This window comes from Podarcis erhardii (assembly GCF_964252035.2).
Source record: "Podarcis erhardii genome assembly, chromosome: Z".
Classification (NCBI taxonomy): domain Eukaryota; kingdom Metazoa; phylum Chordata; class Lepidosauria; order Squamata; family Lacertidae; genus Podarcis; species Podarcis erhardii.
The window spans coordinates 37,064,335-37,085,309 of NC_138504.1; the positions used below are offsets into that span (position 1 = coordinate 37,064,335).

Sequence of the window (20,975 nt, forward strand, 5' to 3'; positions counted from 1 at the left end):
ACTGTGTCCAGTTCTGGGCACCACACTTCAAGAAGGACACTGACAAACTGGAACGTGTCCAGAGGAGGGCAACCAAAATGGTCAAAGGCCTGGAAACGATGCCTTATGAGGAACGGCTAAGGGAGCTGGGCATGTTTAGCCTGGAGAAGAGGAGGTTAAGGGGTGAAATTTGCTGCCAGGGAGTGTGGTGGAGTCTCCTTCTTTGGAGGTCTTTAAGCAGAGGCTTGACAACCATATGTCAGGAGTGCTCTGATGGTGTTTCCTGCTTGGCAGGGGGTTGGACTCGATGGCCCTTGTGGTCTCTTCCAACTCTATGATTCTATGATTCTATTATTTGCGGAGGTAAAAACTGACTTAGGTTGTATTTTTATTTATTTTTTGTAGAGCAGGGTACTAACATTTATTACTTCAGCCTATTAATATATTCCAAGAATTCTAATAAAAAAGCCTCTGTAATTTACCTAGTTCTCTAACAGTTTCATGTCTCTGGAGCCCTTTGTTTGTTCCTCCTTACAGTAAATGCTGTATCACTGGCATAAAATGAGATGCCAAGTTATTCCATTCTTTCAGCGTACTAATCTCAAATTCAGACATTTCTCCATTAATATAAACACCATCAACCTCAATATGTTCCTTACAGGCAAAAGGTGAATTTGCAAAGGGCAAAAATGCCAGGTTATGTTTTGTGGTGCTAAAATGGAACTTCTATCACCAGGGAGTGAAACAAGTGCTGTTTCTGCCTTGGGGGGGGGGGGAATGCACACCATGGGAGCCAAATCCTAGGGGCCAAAGTGTCTTTGCCCCTCCCCCCAGTAAAATATTTGAGGGATTGCCATTTTGGGGCACTGTCATTAAAATGGTATGTGCATGCTGTGTCATGTGATCAGTTATGTGGGGGTGGGGATTACCTGCCTCTGCCCCCCAATACAGTGGTACCTTGGGTTACAGACACTTCAGGTTACAGATGCTTCACGTTACAGACTCCGCTAATCCAGAAATAGTACCTCAGGTTGAGAACTTTACCTCAGGATGAGAACAGAAATCGTGCTCTGGCAGCACAGCGGCAGCGGGAGGCCCCATTAGCTAAAGTGGTGCTTCAGGTTAAGAACGGACCTCCGGAACGAGTTAAGTTCTTAACCTGAGGTACCACTGTATTTTATTCAAGTTGGCACCCCTGATACACACCAGCAGGAGCATTCTCCCTTAAGATTCTCTTCCATGGAAAACTTAATCGGAGCCCCACACCCTGTTCAGGACAGAACAACAGAGCCATACTGTTGGTCCATTTAGCTCAGAATTGTCTGCACCACTTTCCAAAGCTGCTGCCCCCCAAATCATTTTGGTCTACAGCTCCCATCAGTTCACAGCCAGCATGGCTGGGCCTGAAGGAAATTGGAGTCAAAAACATATGAAAGGCGCTGGAGGGTTGGGGAAGGCTGATTTACACTGCCTAATTGATGCTCCCCAGACCAAAGTCTCCTCAAGTCCTACTGGATTCTTTTGAATGCAAAGCAAATGCACTACAACAGACATGGGGAAATGCACTCCCTTTTGGGCAACTTTCCTGGGGAAACAACCAGTGGTTGGCAGGACCAGAGGCAAAAGTGGGTGGAGCAACAGGTGTGAATTTTACCTTTGTATAGGAGGCTAGTTTTAGGGAAGTTCCAGCCAGGCAAAAATCAAGGTGGGTGCAAAGTGGATCTGGTAAATGGTGACCCCTGGGGAGAGGGGTTGGCTTTGGGGGAAGTCCCTGCACTGCAACTGTGGGGAGGTCCAATGGGGCCTGCTGCAGCTGTGATAAGGTCCCTTATTGAATTTGGGGGGGGGACCCTTGGTCCCTCCTAGATGACACCCCTGCACCTGGAGGGATTGAGGTTCTCCATTCATGCTGTGCATCTTTCCCACAAAGGGCTAATGTTCAAAGCCCTCAGACTGGGGTGGTCCAGCCTCTCAGACCAAGTGGGCCACAATAGTACTTGAATTATCTGTTCTAGGACCTTCCCTGGGATTGATGCCAAGCTTGCGGGTCGGTAGTTACCTGGGTCTTCCTTTCACCCCCTTTTTGAAGATGGGGACATTTGCCCACCTCCAGTCTGTAGGGACCTCACCTGTTCTCCAAGAATTCTCAAAGATCATAGACAAAGGCTCTGAATTACATCCACGAGCTCCTTTAGTATCCTTGGATGCAGCTCATCGGCCCTGGAGATTTGAATTCATTTAAATTAGCTAGGTGTTCCCTTACTACCTCTTTTACTATCTTGGGCTGCAGCTCCTTCCTTATCACCTTCTTGGGGATCACTTTCCTTTTGGGTGAAGACAGAGACAAAGTAGATGTTGAGTTGTTCTGCCTTTTCTCTGTCACCCACCAACATTTCTCCGTCTTCTCCATGCAGAGGACTTACCACTTGCTTGTTCTTCCTCTTACTTCGGACATAGCTGAAGAAACCGTTTTTAAAAATTATTTTTATCCTCTATTGCAAGCCTGAGCTCATTCTGAGCTTTAGCCTGCCTGACTTTCCCCCTGCAACTGTTGGCTACTAGTGCATAGTGCTCCTTTGTGATTTCCCCTTTCTTCCATTTCTTACATATGCCCTTCTTAAGCTCATCTGTAAGGTCCAAGCCCCCAGGTGGAAGGGAAGGAAAACAAGGCAATGCAGGGCAATGAGGCCATGGTGGAGGAGCTGCCCAGCCTCAGCCCTGCCCTGCAGGTGCCCTAGAGCCATTCAGCCACAGCCATCAGACATTTGCCTCCTGCCCTCCAGACCCAGCCATAGGAAGAACAGAGAGACAGCTGTAGCAGCAGGAGCCCCAGCCTGTGGGGATAGCTAAAGATACCTTGTGGCACACCATAGCTCAGAGGTCAGCAAACCTCTTCAGCTGGGGGCAGTCCACTGTCCCTCAGACCTTGTCGGGGGCCGGACTATATAAAAGGACACATTCTACTCATGTGAAAACACGCTGATTCCCGGACTGTCCGCAGGCCGGATTTAGAAGGCGATTGGGCCGGATCTGGCCCCCGGGGCCTTAGTTTGCCTACCCATGCCATAGCTGATCAGGCAGAACCCCTGCTACCAAAAGTCTGCCGCATCCAATCACCTTGCACACCCACAGCTGGGAAAGTGGGGAGGCAGTTCTTTGACACCATGGATTCATTGTTGCTGCCAATGATTCTGACACCAACGATTCATTGCTGCTGCCTGTTGTTAATGGGAGGAGGGGAGGTACCCCAGGCAGGCCCAGACCAGGGGGTGGGGGGGCATATGGGCCACTTGGCCTGAGCCTCCAATTCCAAAGGGGGCCTCGGTCAGCATATTTTCCATTTTGTCTTTATATGCAGATACGGTTCAAGCCTTGAAATAAAATTATTTGTCAGCATAACTTTTGTGAAAATTATTTATATACTTACTTATTTATAAGACTTCAGTTATCCCCAGGGTAAAAAAAGGGGGGGGGCACATTATCTACCTGGCCTGGGCCTCTGTCTAGCTCTGCAAGGCCCTGACCCCAGGTGTTTGGAATCCCATTACTGCTGGTGATGCTTCTTTGGTACTTAGCAAGAGCTGCCAAAAAAAAGGGTCTTGAGAGCCACATGTTGCCCATGGGTCATGCGCTGGACCACACTGCCTCAGACACAGGAAATACTATTATAAAGAGCAGGCCGAAATATTGGGAAATTTTGGAACAAGAAGGAGACAGATTAAAATTGCAGAGTTATGAAAAACTAAAAAACAAAGTGCGAGATTGGCTTCATTATTACCAAATAATTGAGGCCTATAATTTGGACAAGAAAATTGGTTTTCAGGTGGAAAAATCAAAATTGGAAATAGAACTGTTAGAACCCAAAACTAAGAATTTGTCAAGAATGTATAACTTGCTGTTGAAATGGAATACTCAGGATGAAACGGTTAAATCTGCAATGATTAAATGGGCACAAGATGTTGGACATAATATCATGATGGCTGACTGGGAACAGTTATGGACCACAGGTATGAAGTTTACAGCATGCAATGCCTTAAGAGAGAATATAATGAAAATGATATACAGGTGGTACATGACACCAGTCAAGCTTGCAAAAATCTATCATTTGCCCGATAATAAATGTTGGAAATGTAAAGAGACTGAAGGTACATTCTTTCACCTTTGGTGGACATGCCCAAGGATTAAGACTTTCTGGGACATGATCTATAATGAAATGAAAAAGGTATTTAAGTATACCTTTCAGAAGAAACCAGAGGCCTTTCTCCTGGGCATGGTCGGCCAATTGGTGTTAAAGAAGGACAGAACTTTTTTTATGTATGCAACAACAGCAACAAGAATACTCATTGCGAAGTATTGGAAGACACAAGATTTACCCACCCGGGAAGAATGGCAGATGAATGTGATGGACTATATGCAACTGGCGGAAATGACTGGCAGAATCCGTGACCAAGGTGAAGAGTTGGTGGAAGAAGATTGGAAAAAATTCAAAATTTATTTACAGAAACATTGTAAAATTAAGGAATGTTAGAAGGTTGTTGGAATGAAGTAATATGGTTTTAGCAGAAATGATATAAAGGATTAGGTTAAAATTGATTTATTAATTGGTGAAAGATGAGAATTACAGTATATTAAGATAAATTATTAGGTTAAAAACAAAGCTGGAAAGGATTTGCTGAAACATCTAATTGAACTAGAATACAAAAAAGGGAGGTGTGAGGAGGTCAAGGAAATAAGTAAAGGAAAGAAAGCTATGTAAAGGTCTGATCTGTTTTTTTTAATTGTTTGTTTGTATTTTTTATGTCTTTGTTATTTTTCTTTTTTATTGTTTCTTTTTGTAATTTTCAAAATTCGAATAAATATTATTTTTAAAAAATACTATTATAAAGAGCAGAATGGTCTTAAATTTGTGCAGCACACTTTTGTCACTTAACTACATTCAACAGCTATGATTTAAAAGCATTTCTGTCTTCTCCATGCAGAGGACAGAGGACTACTTGCTTGTTCTTCTTGCTTCGAACATAACTGAAGAAACCTTTTTCATTATATTTAACTATTGCAAGTCTGAGCTCATTCTGAGCTTTAGCCTGCCTGACATTCACCCTGCAACTGCTGGCTACTTGTGTATACTCCTCCTTTGTGATCTGCCCTTTCTTCCATTTCTTATAATGCCCTTATTAAAAGCTAAACTTTGGGGAAAGAATACCATGTGGTGTTTAAAGGTGTTTTAAATGGCTTTGTTGTCTCAGTGTCTTCAAATAAGAGCAGACTGTGTTTTTTCTGTCTCTTTTCTGAGCAGGCTCTGCTGTTCAGAGGGATCTTATTTTCCTGTTAGACTGAGTCCAGCTTTAGGCAGTATAAAATAGATCATTGAACTGTTTTAACTAAGGCTTGTGTGGGAAACTCAATATACACAGCATGTTCTAATTTAAGACCTAGAGTGGCACTTCCTTTTGGATCCTTTTGTATGTTCTCCGACTCAAATTCCAGAGTGGCCAGAATCAACCTTTGGGGTAGAAGAGAAAACCTTCTCCTGCCAGCAATAGATAAAGGAAACAAACAAAAACAAAAAAAAACAGAACTTCAAGAGGCAACAGTCAGAAAGGTGTCCTCAACACAAATGTCAAATTCAGCAGCAGTGAATTACATGGCCATATTAGGAGGCAATTTGGTACAAGGAACTCATAATTGTGACTAGAGGTGGGGAGAAATTTGATTTTGTATGTTCAGTGGTACCTCGGTCTACGAACAGCCTAGTTCATGAACTAGAAGAAGAAGAAGAAGAAGAAGAAGAAGAAGAAGAAGAAGAAGAAGAAGAAGAGTAGTAGTAGTAGTTTGGATTTGATATCCCGCTTTATCACTACCCGAAGGGTAGTGGGGCTGAGAGACTTCAGAGAAGTGTGACTGGCCCAAGGTCACCCAGCAGCTGCATGTGGAGGAGCGAAGACATGAACCCGGTTCCCCAGATTACAAGACTACCACTCTTAACCGCTACACCACACTGGAACATGAACACAGGGCTGTCTTAAGCATATGCGGCGCCGGGGTGCAGAGATCTGCCCAGCACCCCCCCAGTTGCCCAGTCCCTGGAGGGTGGAGCCAGCTGGCTATCTCAGCGTCTCACTGGCTTGGTTGCCCCCGAACTCGCAGTGCAGAGCCGCCCACAGCAGAAGAACCCACTGTGGCACTCCAATTTACAGGCGGGTTCTTTGCAAGACTCAACTCTCAGGCCCCGGACTCTCGGCCTCGTGCCCTGAGAGCCCTGCACCCCTAGCACCTATGGGTAAGACGGCCCTGCACAAACACTTCAAAACTGGAAGAAGGTGTTCCAGTTAGGGAACCTTTTAAAAAATCTGAACGTATTCTGTTTGGGGGTGCACTTCCGTTTTGAGTGCCACACTTCTGTTGTTCGGCAGCAGAGAAGGGGGTCAACATGGCATTTCCCACAGCCGCAAGGGAGGGAAGTTGTGCGCCCGCCAACTAGCTGGTTTGCAGATACGCAACTCCCCCCGTGCCACGGCGGCAGGAGAGCGTTTCCTGCAGCTGCGAGGGAGGGAAGCTGCGTACCCAACCACCCGCTGGTTTGCGGGAGTGCAACCCCCCCCCATGCTGCTGCAGGAGGTGCGCGATCTAGGGAGCATTTCCCACAGCAGCTTGGGGGGGGCAATCTGTGTGGATCCCAGTTCAGCTACTGATTGATTGATTGATTGATTGATTGACTGACTGCAGAAATGGATAAAAGCCTCCCTATCCAAACAATGACTATAATCAGTGCAGGTAAGAAAATTTTCAATTTTCATTTTTATCATTTACAATACTGTTTTATTGTACAGTACATTGTACAATATTCAATACAGTACATTGATTATTGCTTTCATTTTATGGATTAATGGTCTTGTTAGATAGTAAAATTCATGTTAAATTGCTGGTTTAGGGGTTGTTTTTAAAAATCTCGAACGGATTAATCCATTTTGCATTACTTTCTATGGGAAAGCAAACCTTAGTTTAAGAACACTTTGGTTTAAGAACAGACTTCCGGAACAGATTAAGTTCGTAAACCAAGGTACCACTGTATTTTAATAAGAAACCACCTAATTTTATGTCTTGAACAAATGAAACACAGCTACTCTTTGGAAAGCACATTAGACAAAACTGCACACAATTTAATGTGCTTATTAGGAGATCATCCCTAAAATGTTGGTTTTCATGATGATTCTTTTTAAAACAAAATTCACACATTGCCGCAGAAAGGTGGAGAACTGAATCTTTGATTGGAAAATGGAGAAACCAACAGAGACAAAATTGATAGATTCACCCATCCCTAATAGTGACACACAGTCACTTTACCCTCTTCAGCTTTTAAAGCCAAAGTGATTGATGGAAATCAATCCATTTGAAACTGTTCTTTCCAGCTCACACCTACCTCTTGATTTACAGCAGGGGTTGGGAACCTTTTTCAGTCTGATTTGGTGGAAGGCAGCCAGATGTGTACAAAGGCCTAGAAAGGTTGGCATTGCCTGCTCTAGCAGATCCCAAACCTTCATACCACAACATCCCAAATCCTGTGATTTCCAAACACTTTCATGCTTGACAGTTCTAAGACAGTTTCATCACAGAGCCAGTGCAGTGTATTGGTTAGAAACCAGACTAAGTTTGAAAAGACTTCAAACAGTGATAATTACATTTTTAACAGTAGCCATTCACATAAAACAGTAATTGATAGCACAGACATTGGCACAACTGGGGGTTCATGGCTTGAAAACATTAGACACAATTCTGCTTCTGAAATGCTATGCAATTCTGGCCTTGAGTACTCCCTGGAAAGCTGAGAGACTAGCTGGGAAGCATTCAGCTATTGCTGCAGGCTCCTTGGAGGACAAGCAGGACACAGACACAACAAATAAGTAATTCTAACATCTTCAAGAGCTGTTCAGGTTTTGGAGAGTTTAGAAACTGCCATGGCAGAGAAACACAAGCAGCGGGGCTATGTGGATGTTGCAAACCTGTTGGAATTCACACATTCAAATATTGGTGTAGAATTCAGCTTCAAAAAGATCTCTGTTTTTACAATTTTTGTGCTAAAGCAGGGATTAGGATTTCCCCCCCAGACCATGAGACATATTTCCTTCTAGGCAACATACATGGGGCTGCACGCCAGTGCTGGGTAGGGTCAGAGGTAAAACATTGGCGACATCACCTTGCCAACAAAGGTCCGTGTAGTTAAAGCTATGGTTTTCCCAGTAGTGATGTATGGAAGTGAGAGCTGGACCATAAAGAAGGCTGATCGCCGAAGAATTGATGCTTTTGAATTGAATTGAATTGGTGCTGGAAGAGACTCTTGAGAGTCCCATGGACTGCAAGAAGATCAAACCTATCCATTCTTAAGGAAATCAGCCCTGAGTGCTCACTGGAAGGACAGATCGTGAAGCTGAGGCTCCAATACTTTGGCCACCCCATGAGAAGACAAGACTCTCTGGAAAAGACCCTGATGTTGGGAAAGATGGAGGGCACAAGGAGAAGGGGACAACAGACGACGAGATGGGCAGTGTTCTCAAAGCCACCAGCATGAGTTTGACCAAACTGCGGGAGACAATGGAAGACAGGAGTGCCTGGCGTGCTCTGGTCCATGGTGTCCCGAAGAGTTGGACACGACTAAATGACTACACAACAACAAAACATTGGCAAGCCTGAAGCAAAAGTAGTGGAGCAACATATATGGTTCTTACTTTTGCACACTAGACAACATTCCTACTGCCATGAGCCCCACAGTGATATCAGGATAAGGCATGGGTGCAGGAGGAGGGTACGGGAAGGGCTGATTGGTGGGAACCAGGGTTGAAGGAGGGGGCTCACCTTGGTGTGCCTCAACTCTAGTCACTTTGGAAAGAAGAGCAGGGATGCTGGCTCTTCTCTCTGGCCTTCCAGCAGTCTTAATGGAAATTGTGGAGAGCTATGGGATGTAGGTGGCACTGTGGGTTAAACCACAGAGCCTAGGGCTTGCCGATCAGAAAGTTAGTGGTTCGAATCCCCATGACGAGGTGAACTCCCGTTGCTTGGCCCCTGCTCCTGCCAACCTAGCAGTTTGAAAGCACATCAAAGTGCAAGTAGATAAATAGGTACCACTGGCGGGAAGGTAAACGGCGTTTCCGTGCGCTGCTCTGGTTTGCCAGAAGCGGCTTAGTCATGCTGGCCACATGACCCGGAAGCTGTACGCTGGCTCCCTCGGCCAGTAAGGCGAGATGAGTGCCACAGCCCTAGAGTTGTCCTCAACTGGACCTAATGGTCAGGGGTCCCTTTACCTTTAAGGGTAACCAAGGGGAGAGGCAACTCAGGAGGTGGGAGTCAGAACATGGGGGTGAAGCTTCATCACTCAGGCACTATCTCTGCAGATGAGAACTGACCTATCCACACCAAAGGGCAATATGTTGCAAACATTCTTGCAAAGCGAGCATGTGTTGTGAGTGAACATGTCATGCCATTTCTTTAAAAGCTTGGTGGGTGGAACAATGCATGGAAGCTGTTGGGACACCTTACTTGCCGCTGTCCAGTTCTGAACGCTTTGCCTTGAATCAGACCTCTTAAACTCTTGTGTCCGCTATAAAGCCTGTACAGTTACTTGCTTGAATAGTGATGTCTTTCTAACTTACACATAAGAGCCTCTGTCTATGTGTGTTGGGCCTGAGGCAGGACACCTGCCACCCAAAAGTCACATGCCTGCAAGACATGTAAACATCTCTCTATTGCCTTCCAGGCAAGCAAGAAGCATTATCTCAGTTCAACAGCACATGTCGGAGCCCTTGAGGAGGATGCAGAGAATAGTTGTTGAGGGGCGGTAGTGGCCTGAGAAGTGGGTGTGGCCTGAGCAGTATCCCAAGGGCCAGATAAGAGTTGCCTGGAGGATCACATTCGATCCATGGGCCCTTCGCCAGCCCTATGCTAAAACATAGGTTTTTTAAAACTTTGTTTCTTTTTAGAGTGGAGCACATACTGGGGCTGTGCACTGGTCTGATTTGAGTCAACATGGGATTTGTCTGCATCAGCAGCCCTGGGTCACTCTGGGTTGGATCAGTCTGCATGAAGCGATCCAGGGCTGTCAAAAGATGGGTGGTCTAGTGGTGAGGAGAGGAATGAGAAGGACACCAAGGTAACCTGTGTGAACCTTCTCCCACTCCCAACCACATGTTTAATTAGGGTTTTCAACCCTGATTAAATATACTGGGGTGGGGGGAGGAAGAGGCATGTCTCTTTCCCTGCCACCTTCCATCCATATGAATCAGATCCAGGTTGGATCAGGCCCTGAATCAGACTGGGGGCTCACATGCATAGCTGAAGTACACACATATAGTACTGATTGAGAACTCCAATCCCCTTGCACATTACATCTGTGTTTCTACAAGCAGAGAGAAATCCCAACACCTCCAGAAACATGTAAAATGAAAACTAACAAGAAATGGTATTAATACAAAAGCACTGTAGAGTTGGCAAAATTAGGAAAGGTTCCTCAAAAAGTGGAATAAAATTTAGGTGAATGCATCACTGATAGGTAAACAAGCAAATACTTCCCCTCTCCCACTGCCACCCACTCTGCTTCCCACTCATTTCCCTCAGCATCTTCCACACACTGGGGCCAAAATTAACAGCCTCCATTTACTGGTAAAATAAAGCTTGCTGACACCACCAAAAGACTCCTCTGCCCCTCCTTCCCATCAATAATGCTAAGAGCTCCATTCCTGTATCAAAGAAGCACCATCTGCACAAGGGACGAGAGATTCATTCACAGACACGCTAATACAAACAGGCCTGCAATGGAAATATGGTTGGTGGGCTCAGGGCCAGAGAAGCCACCCCCACTATCCCAGCTACATTAAATAAACACATTAAAATTCTGTGCCAAGAAAAGTGAAAATCTGCAGTGGGTCCAAAATTATGCAACTTGGGCAAGTTTGCATAAAAAAGTTATTTTCTTTTAGCCATACCATAAATGTGCTACATCTGCACAGGTATTTCTGGTGGACAGTTTCCCATCCATTTTCAATCACGGACACATTTGATTTGTTGTCTGGCATACATACTCTCTCTCTCCCTTCTTCCTTCCCTCCTTCTCATCTTATGTGAAATTTACAATTCATTTTTAAGGTGTCCCTGCCTGAAGGGCATTGACAGGAACAAGAAGAAGTTCAAGAACTGTGAAAACAAAACCCTTGGCGTTAATAAGCAGCAAGGATGCGCCGTGGAGTGGAAAGAGCAGCCAGATGTGAATAGGATGGGCTTCAGAACTTGGAAGGTCGCTTCTCAGAGGAATTTTCTCCCTCTCTAAGTCCTCAGCAATTGCTATGGCCTACCCCACTCCATCTCCTGCCAACCTAGCAGTTTGAAAGCACGAAGTGCAAATAGCGGGAAGGTAAATGGCGTTTCTGTGCACTGCTCTGGTTCACCAGAAGCAGCTTAGTCATGCTGGCCACATGACCCGGAAGCTGTACGCTGGCTCCCTCGGGCCAATAAAGCGAGATGAGCGCCGCAACCCCAGAGTTGTCTGCGACTGGACCTAACGGTCAGGGGTCCCTTTACCTTTTTACCCCACTCCATTTTTCAAATCCCACCCAGAAAAGTTTGTATTTGGCGGGGAGGTGGGTCCTGATTCTCTGGGGCCTTGAAAGTTCTGTTGGAGCACTGAAAGTCCCATCGCACAAAAGAGTAACCTTGAATACTAGGCAAACTCAGTGCCCCCGTGATGATCCAAAATAGGACAACTGAGGAAGAAAGAGAGATAGGGATATGTTTGCATGCTCAGGGGGAACTCTCACATTTGCAGAAGTGCAAATAATAACAATAACACTAAAATGGGACATCTCTCTCCAATGTTGCCCAAGGAGGCTGAGAAGGCTTGCTGGCTTCTATGAGCCACAGAAGTTTGAGTTTCTGCTGAAACAGAAATGAAGAGTGAAATGTCTTTGTTGAGGTTTTATAAGCTCGTAGGCTGGACTGGAATCCTGGAGGGCAGAATTTGGCTCCCAGGCCCTGAGGTTCCCCATCCATGGACTATGCTAATGTAGCAAGTAACTGTCCACTTATTGGTAGAGACCACTGAGTTCTATGGTACAAAGGAAATTAACTATAATTTTGAGACATGAGGCGGGGGAGCAGAACCTGCTACAGCGATATAAAACCTGCTATCAAAGGCTCTTTGTCAATCTTCAAATGCAGGTATTGAGGTGGGGAGGGGAGAGATCCTTTCAGGTGAAGTTTGCTGCTCTGTGAGCGTGTGTGTGTGGCTCAACTCAGTTGTAAGACAGCGTAGCCGCAAAAGAACTCTGAGGCTATTCTTTTTTGCTGTTTCTTTTCTGACCCTTTAAACAAAGCCATGCTTGTGAATGGTAAATCAAATGCCTCTCCTGCCGAGCTCTGAGCCAGGTGGAATAAAAGGCAACAATTAATATTTAAGGGGGAAATATGTTAAAGGGTGTGTGTGTGCGAAGGCAGATTGATTCCTGCCCTTTATGTCTTTCATGCCAGGGTTGGATGAGAGGGAAAAGAACAGAAGATGAGAAGGAGGGGAAAAACCCTTCATACGTTCAAAGCCTGCCTACAATGGGATATTTTGAAATGCAAGGCTGTGTTTCCAGTCCATGCAGCACACTTACCCTGACTTTATTTATGACCCTTTACGCACCCTCCAACAGCAAGTGCAGCCCCAACTTAGAAAAGTTGTCATTCTTATTCATTGGAAATATTTACATTTGTTCGTTTCACTGCAAGGTCCCAGAATGGTGTGTGTGTGTGTGTGTGTGTGTGTGTGTGTATTCATTCAATAAAAAGGACCCCTGACCATTAGGTCCAGTCCTGACCAACTCTGGGGTTGTGGCGCTCATCTCGTTTATTGGCCGAGGGAGCCAGCGTACAGCTTCCGGGTCATGTGGCCAGCATGACTAATCCACTTCTGGTGAACCAGAGCAGCGCACGGAAACACCGTTTACCTTCCCACCAGAGCAGTACCTATTTATCTACTTGCACTGGTGTGCTTTCGAACTGCTAGGTTGGCAGGAGGATGGACCAAGCAACGGGAGCTCACCCTGTCGCGGGGATTTGAACCGCCGACCTTCTGATCGGCAAGTCCTAGGCTCTGTGGTTTAACCCACAGTGCCACCCGTGTCCCTTTCGTATTCATTCAATAAAAGCTACTAAATAACATGAAGACATCACTTAAAACCATAATTAAAAACAAAAATTCTTATCGTGCAGAAGTGTGGGTGAAGGGGCAGGGAACCACATGATCAAAAATGACTCAACTGCTCCACTTCCACCATAAGATCTAAGCTGGTCAGATGAAGATCAGGAAAGGAGATATGCCAACTAATCCGCACCAAGGCGCAAGATGATGATTTATTCAATTTCTTACCTGCCTCTTACCATGACATACCAAGGCAGGTTGCAATATTTTAAGAATACAATATTAAAATCAGTTGAGAGTAATTACAGTCAGGAGAATAGGATGAATAATAGAAAGATATATCTTGGGTGTCAAAGGGCAGGAGAAAAAGGTGTGTCTTCAACATACAAAGGAAATTACATAATTAAGGTGCCAGGCACACCTCTGCAGAAACGAGAATTCTATGGTTTAGAAGCTGCCCCAGATAATGCCCTTTCCTAGGCCTCTTCTGAGCTCCATGACGGTAGAAGAATTACCTTAACAGCTAAACAGTCTACAGGAAAGAAGGTGCTATTTCAGATAATTGGGGCCTGAGTCATTTATGGCTTTAAACTTTCATGTGAACACATTGAATAGGGCCTAGAAGCAAACTGGCAAGCAATTCATCTGAAATAAAACCCCTGACAGCTGCTGCATTTTGGATCAGTCAAAGTTCCCAAGTCATCTTCAAAGGCAGCCACATGTAGAGCACATTGCAACAATGCAGTCTGAAAGTTACCAGAGCATGGAGTACATGTCACCAGGACCCACCTTACCAATAAGAAGAATGAGGCAACTGCCTCAGGTGGCAGATCGCGAGGGGTAGAGTTGGAGGAGAGAGCTGAGTGTCAGTGGCGGAGCATATGCCCACGCTGCCCAGAGCAGGCACGTTCCCAAGGGGCACAGAGGGTGCCCTCCCAGGCGCGGGAAGCACCACTTTAGCTAATGGGGCCTCCCGCTGCTGCCATGCCACCACCATGCAATTTCTGTTCTCATTCTGAAGCAAAGTTCTTAACCCAAGGTACTACTTCCGGGTTAGCGGAGTCTGTAATCTGAAGCGTCTGTAACCTAAAGTGTCTGTAACCCGAGGTACCACTGTACATGGCTTTCCCCCAATAATTCTGGGAACTGTAGTTTACCCTTCAAAGAGCTACAGTTCTCAGCACCTTCAGCAAACTACAGTTGCCAGGATTATTTGAGGGAAGTAATGTGCTTTAAGGGACGTGGGTGGCGCTGTGGGTTAAACCACAGAGCCTAGGGCTTGCCAATCAGAAGGTCGGTGGTTCGAATCCCCACGACGGGGTGAGCTCCCGTTGCTCTGTCCCTGCTCCTGCCAACCTAGCAGTTCAAAAGCACGTCAAAGTGCAAGTAGATTAATAGGTACAGCTCTGGCAGGAAGGTAAACGGTGTTTCCGTGCGCTGCTCTGGTTCACCAGAAGCGGCTTAGTCATGCTGGCCACGTGACCCGGAAGCTGTACGCTGGCTACCTCGGCCAATAAAGCGGGATGAGCGCCGCAACCCCAGAGTCAGCCACAACATGACCTAATGGTCAGGGGTCCCTTTACCTTTACTTTAATGTGCTTTAAATGTATGGTGTGGATGTGACCATAAGCTGTTATCAGCTCTGGGCTCCTAGAGACTGGTATTCTATTATGAATGTATTCTGCAGCATGTTCTTCAACCAAAATAAACCAGAAACATTTGTGAAATAAAAAGTGATAGGATTTTTTCAGCAGGAAGTTACAGAATAAGCATTGACTAGAAATGACCACCTCAAAACTTTTGCAGGCACAAACAGTATTGAAAGTATAATCGCATGTGATCACCCCAGCAGCATCAAAGTACAAATCATTATGAATATTCAATAAATTGGATGTTTGGAGACCTGTTACTTCTGCTCCTTGATACGTGCTCATGAAGTTTCTCCTGCACCCGCCAGTTCAGTTGGCTTAAGAACATAAGAAGAGCCTGTTGGATCAGGCCAATCGCCCATCTTAGTCCAGCATCCCATTCTCACAGAGTCCCACCAGATGCCTGGGCTTGCCCACTCTAAGGCTTCATTTCTTAGATAAGATCCATCAGGGTCCAGCCACGCCCAGCAAATTCCCAAAACATGGAATGGAAACTGCAGCTTTGGAGAGGCCTCTTCCACTCACGTCCTGCTTACAGGTTTCCTCCTGGGGCATTTGATGGCCACTGTGATGACAGAAGGCTGGACTAGATGGGTCTTTGGTCTGATCCAGCAGAGCTCTTCTGATCTTCCCACAGAGATAATTACACTCTGCATGTGCTTGGGAGCTCTTTCCGCAGTTACAACTTCACCTCCTCAAAGTTCAGCCACAGTACTGAAAACAGATTAAGAGACCAAAACCCAGCAAGCCAAATTAAATCATTGTCTTCTTCTTTTTCCTCCCCCAGCCTGTAATTACAGCCAATAAATGTCAAGCATTTCGAACACTGGTTCTTAATGCTTGGCAACAAAGACACAGGCCTGGTGTTCAATAAATTCTCTTTTTTAAAAAAGGAAGGAAAAAAATCTGCCCTTAATGCTCCTCTCCATCCATTATTCAGCAGCCCCTAGCTGATAATGAGATCTAAAACCGACCTTTAGGTTTTTCTGAGTTCTACCTTTGATCCTTGGGTGATCATTATCTTTGTGCCTTAAGTTATGCAAGGCAGCACTCTCGCCCTCAGTACCATTTTGCTGAGGCTGTACCATTTATGTGTTACAGGAAGACAAGCAGAGTCAAAGCTGACCCAGGACATCCTGGTGCCCAGAGCTAGGAAATCTGAATAGTTTCGTTCCTCACTTCACGCAAATTAACATGGGATGAAATCCATGGGGAAGTTCTCTTGCAACACACACACACAATTGAAATGAACAGGAGCTGCACAAGAGCACTCCCATTCTTTTTGAAATCCCTCACAGATTGTGTTCCCTTGATCAGGATCAGTCCCTCTGCCATTCAGGCATCTTAAATAGGACCCCAATTTTTTGTCAACTTGCCTTCATGCAGCCAAGTTTCTTTTTTAAAAAAAATAATTTTTATAAACCAGCCAATCAAATCAAATCAAATCACATCACATCACATAAATTCTGAATTACAAAGCCGAATTTTAAATTTTGTTGAGGGGACCCATATTTCAAGATCCGAAGGGGGATTCTGATCATCTTCTTGCTACTGCGTTAATGTCCATGCAGCCGAGTTTCTGGCAGATTGATGAATGGTGCGAAAAACAAATGAACGGCTGGGCATGTCCAATGGCAAGCTTGTCAGAAGCCGTGTGCCCGCTGCCCTGTGGCAAGTAAGGTTTGCCTCCAGTTGGAGAAAGTTTTTTGTGAACTGGATGGCTTTTCCCCTTTTTATTTCAGGCAATTCAGTACCTCTGAAAGAACTAGCTTAAGCACATGTGTAGACAGGCAGGTTAGTAATTCTTTTTCCATGGGCTCATAGCTTTTATAGATTGATTTGCAAGACTGTTGCATTACTTAATGAGGTATTAATAGCGCTCCTTGAAAGTAGTGCATAAAACAGGCATAGGCAAACTCGGCCCTCCAGATATTTTGGGACTACAATTCCCATCACCCCTGACTACTGGTCCTGTTAGCTAGGGATCATGGGAGTTGTAGGCCAAAAACATCTGGAGGGCCAAGTTTGCCTATGCCTGGTATAAAGCAGTAACTTCATAAACATGCCTCTATTTACCAGCTCCATCAAGAAAAATAGTTCATTATTATTAGCCTTCTAATTTCACAACAGGAAAAGTGAAGCAAAGCAAAGAATGTCACACACACACACACACACACACACACACACACACACACGTATCAGTTTCATAGATGTATGAATACTCCCTTGTCACTCATAATAAAGTTGTCCTGCAGACACAACATCTGAACTCAGGAGCACAGGAAGCTGCTTATAATGAGACAGACCCCGGTCCATCTAGCTCAGTATTGACTACACGGACTGGCAGCAGCAGCCCAGGGTTTCAGACAGGGGGTATTCCCAGCCCTAGCTTCTTTATCCCTGAGCTGCAGCAATTCCCCTCAATGTCTTTATTGAACTAGCAAAGGGCTTGACAGTAGGATGGACTAAGTTTTTCCATAAAAATGGAATTGTTTATGGTGACCTCAGTGCTTTAAGTATTTATTTATGTGAAATGATATGGCCAGACCTAAGACAGCTTAACAGGAACACAAGAAGCTGTCTTCTACCATGACTGACAGAGGTTCTCCAGGATTTGAGGCAGGAGACCTTCTCAGCTCTACTTGGACATGATGCCAGGGATTCAGCCTGGAGCCTTCTGCTTGGAAAGCAGATGCTCTGCCATGGAGCTACAGCCCTTTCCCACATCCAGCATGGGCTGAAGTGCCCACAAAGAGGTGGAAATACAAATAAGCAGATAGAAAACCAGAACTGGGCTGGTTTCACACAACTATATTCTACACTGTAAGGTTAACATGAATTGGCTTTCCCATGAGTTTTGAAGCATTGATTTAATTATATAAAGCACCACTGGTGTATGGTACTTTACAGAGTACAAAAGGATAAGACCCTGCCCCAAGGAGCTTTCAAGCTAAAATCTGATACATAAGGAAACTGAAAAAGGGAAGCAGGAGTGAACAGAGAAGCCATCTGCCGTTGTTTCAGGCACAGGTGCTTAGGCTTGGCCAAGGGCTGATCTTGCAAAATCAGTCAGTGTGTCCAAACTCAACAAAACCTAGTTCCATTTTATTCATTCATCTCACTTTTCTTTACAGTAGCTCTACATGGGTACCTGAGGCAGATCTCCCATCAAAGCACTGACATAGACTTTCTTTGCCTCAGCAAAATGACTGCACCAGGTACACCCCATTCTGCTGCTGTTTTCTTTTTTAAATATAAGTTTGTCCAGGGCAGGACAAGTTCTGTATCTGCACTTGAACTGAAGCATTAAGTTAACATGGTTAAACATGTCAAAAATATACTTGGGAAAAGATCACTGTGTCTGTTATATACCCTGCTTCCCTCCCAAGTGTAGTCCTCCCTTTCATTTCACCTTGTCAGCAACACTATGAGGTAGGTTAGGCTAAGAGATAGCGAAGGTACCCAGTGAGTATCATGGTTGAGTGGGGATTTGAACCTGATTCTTCCCAGTCCTAGCTGCACACCAACCATACTTTGAAAACTCATGGCAAGAATCCCAGGAACTATAAGTTTGTTAAGGGTGCCGGGAATTGTAAATCTGTAAGGGGTAAACTACAGATCCTGATATGCTTTGGGGGAAATCTGCTTGAAATTTATGGTGTGTACATCGCTTTTCAGTGAGTGAGAAGCAGGTAAGATAATGTCTGTATGCCCTGGGCTTTACGTTAGCATGCACAAAACACTAATGCTTTTGCATAATGTCTTAGACCTCAACCAGGCAGGATGGCTAAATGTCACTAGTGGGAAAAGCACCTACCTAGCTTACCTCCCAGTACCACTCAATGCATGTTCCCATAAAGGAGACAATACAGTTAGCCGAAAGGGCCAGCAACGCTTTATCTTTAATGAAGGCCCTGATGACTTTGGTCAAGGTCAGAGAGAGTTAAAATCAGGAGCACAACACAAACTATTAGGTACATCAGTAATAACAGTAGGGGAAGCTATCCTATGCCCAGACTACCTCCCTGCCAAGGGGAGCAGATTAAGCTGCCTTATACTGAGCCAGGCCATCTAACTCAAAGTTTTCTACAATGATTTACAGTGCAAAGAAAGGTTTTCCTCATAACGTGCTACTTGGAGATCTCAAGAGTCTGAACCCAGGACTTCAGGATCCAAAACGCATGCTCTACCACTGAACTATGGCCCTCCCCCTTCTGTCCGTATATCATTTGTTTGAAAGGTTTGTGAAATACAAATATGAATTCCACCCCTCCCCCATTTTAAACCAATCATTTACCCTCCACTTATTTTAATAGACAGTGTTGTGCCTTTTGAACATAAGAAGATGCCTTTTACTTAGTCAGACCATTGGCCTATCTGGCCTAATATTGCTTACACTGACTGGCAGCTGCTCTCCAGGATTTCAGATAGGAATCTTTCCCAGCTGCACCTGAAGATACCATTATGGGGGCAAAAGGGCCATAGGTTGGTGGAAGAGTGTCTGCTTTACATGCAAAATGGTCCCAGGTGGAATCCCTTGCAACTCCAGGTACAGATGAAATATCCCAAGTCTGAAACCATGGAGAGCCACCGTCCATGCTGACAATATTGAGCTAGATGGCCTGACTCAGTACAGAACAGTTTCCTTCTGAACCTGGGACTTTCAGCAGGCAAATCAAGTGATGTATCACTCACTCATGGTCCTTTATGAAAGAATGGGCTGTATCTGACTACTGAAAATAGACCCACTGAAATTGATAAACTTAAGTTAGTCATGTTTTTTCATTAAAATGGGCCTACTCTAACCAATGTTGTACACAACCCATTCATTTCAATTACTTTTTTAAATACCACCCAATATCTTGACTCACCCTACCCTCTTCACACAACTTTGTGTCTGATCTTGAGGATCCTTAAGACACATTAGTTTCACTTTGACAGCTCTTGCTATGAGAAAATATAAATACTTCTACTCACATGAGTGCAAAATTTCTGGGGCGGGTTCCCGCAGGTGATTCCTGATGGCTCCACTCGTACTGTTGCGTATTCCTTCATGGGCACGGCCCTGGGTTGGCAAGCGTAAAATTCCCACATTGGCCCATTGTCTGTGGTCACCCAGGATTTGCAGATGTCATACTGTCCCATGACCAGTGGGAGGCAGTGCAATAAGAAAGCAGCGTGGTGCAGCATGGCAGCTGTGACTAAGCGCAAGGATCCTGGGCAAAGGAGATGCCTAAAGTTTTGAGCAAGGCAGATCCTGGCAAGGGGAGGCTTTCGGGATCAGCATGGAAACTCCACATCTAATACAAACAGCAAACACTTAGGAGGTCCAGGTGATGACGCTTGAAATGCGTGTTTAGGCAAGAAGAAAGTCTTTGTTACAGCCAATACATTTCTAGATTATCTTGCTCAGAGAATTTGGGCAAACCTTTCCAGGCCTGCTGATCAGTCATCAAAAGTCTTCCTTAACTTCATTGTGTTTGTGTGTGTGTGTGTGTGTGTGCATAAATGATCATCCAAATCAGTGTGAAAATATCTAGAGGTGACTCTCCTCAATCAATCGATAGAACTATCGAGTTCTGATTCTATGACGAAATTTGATCAGTGGAGGAGGGGGGTTAGAAGGAGGCAATGCGGTTGGGGCTAGATCAAGTTTTCTTCAATCTTATTTCCCCATCTGCTACAATATGAAGCTTTCTAAAGTGCTTTGAAGCTGCAATATGCTTTGTTTTATTTTAAGGGAAAAAATATTTTATGTAAAAAAATAATGTAGCATGATATGGAACTTGGAAAGGGCATTAATCAAATCTTTGGGAGTACAATTTCCTTGAAAGTAAGTGTGTGGCTCAAGAGAAGTTTGACTTGGCAAATTTGTCCACTGTTGACAGAGCTGTGGCCTATCTATTTTTAAAAACAAAAAACAAAAATTGGATATATCTGTGGGTGTTTTCTGGTGTGCTTTTGTCTTCTTTCGAAAGAAAGGAGGCACTCATAGAAAACTACTGCTGGCTTCCACCAACTTTATCGCAAAGTATCCAAAGCTTCCGGCTACAGACTGAGGATCCTCCTGAGTTTTTCTTGCTTCTCCTTGAGGACATGAGAAAGCAGCTAACTCCTTCACGAAAACTGCCTGAAACCACAACCAAAATTGAAAAAGTCAAACCTGCAAAAAGTCAAACCTG

At 44.9% G+C, this 20,975-nt stretch overlaps 1 protein-coding gene across 9 annotated transcripts in view; it reads right to left on the reverse strand.

The window, feature by feature from the left end:
- NTNG2 (netrin G2) overlaps nt 1-20,975 on the reverse strand; it is a 127,683-nt gene that overhangs the window by 102,345 nt on the left and 4,363 nt on the right. For all 9 annotated transcript variants that reach the window (XM_081847067.1, XM_081847069.1, XM_081847070.1 and 6 more), the window contains exon 2: nt 19,771-20,923. In XM_081847067.1, the coding sequence (XP_081703193.1) occupies nt 19,771-19,983 (213 nt within the window). In that variant the 5' untranslated portion in view covers nt 19,984-20,923. The remainder of the gene's footprint in view (nt 1-19,770; nt 20,924-20,975) is intronic.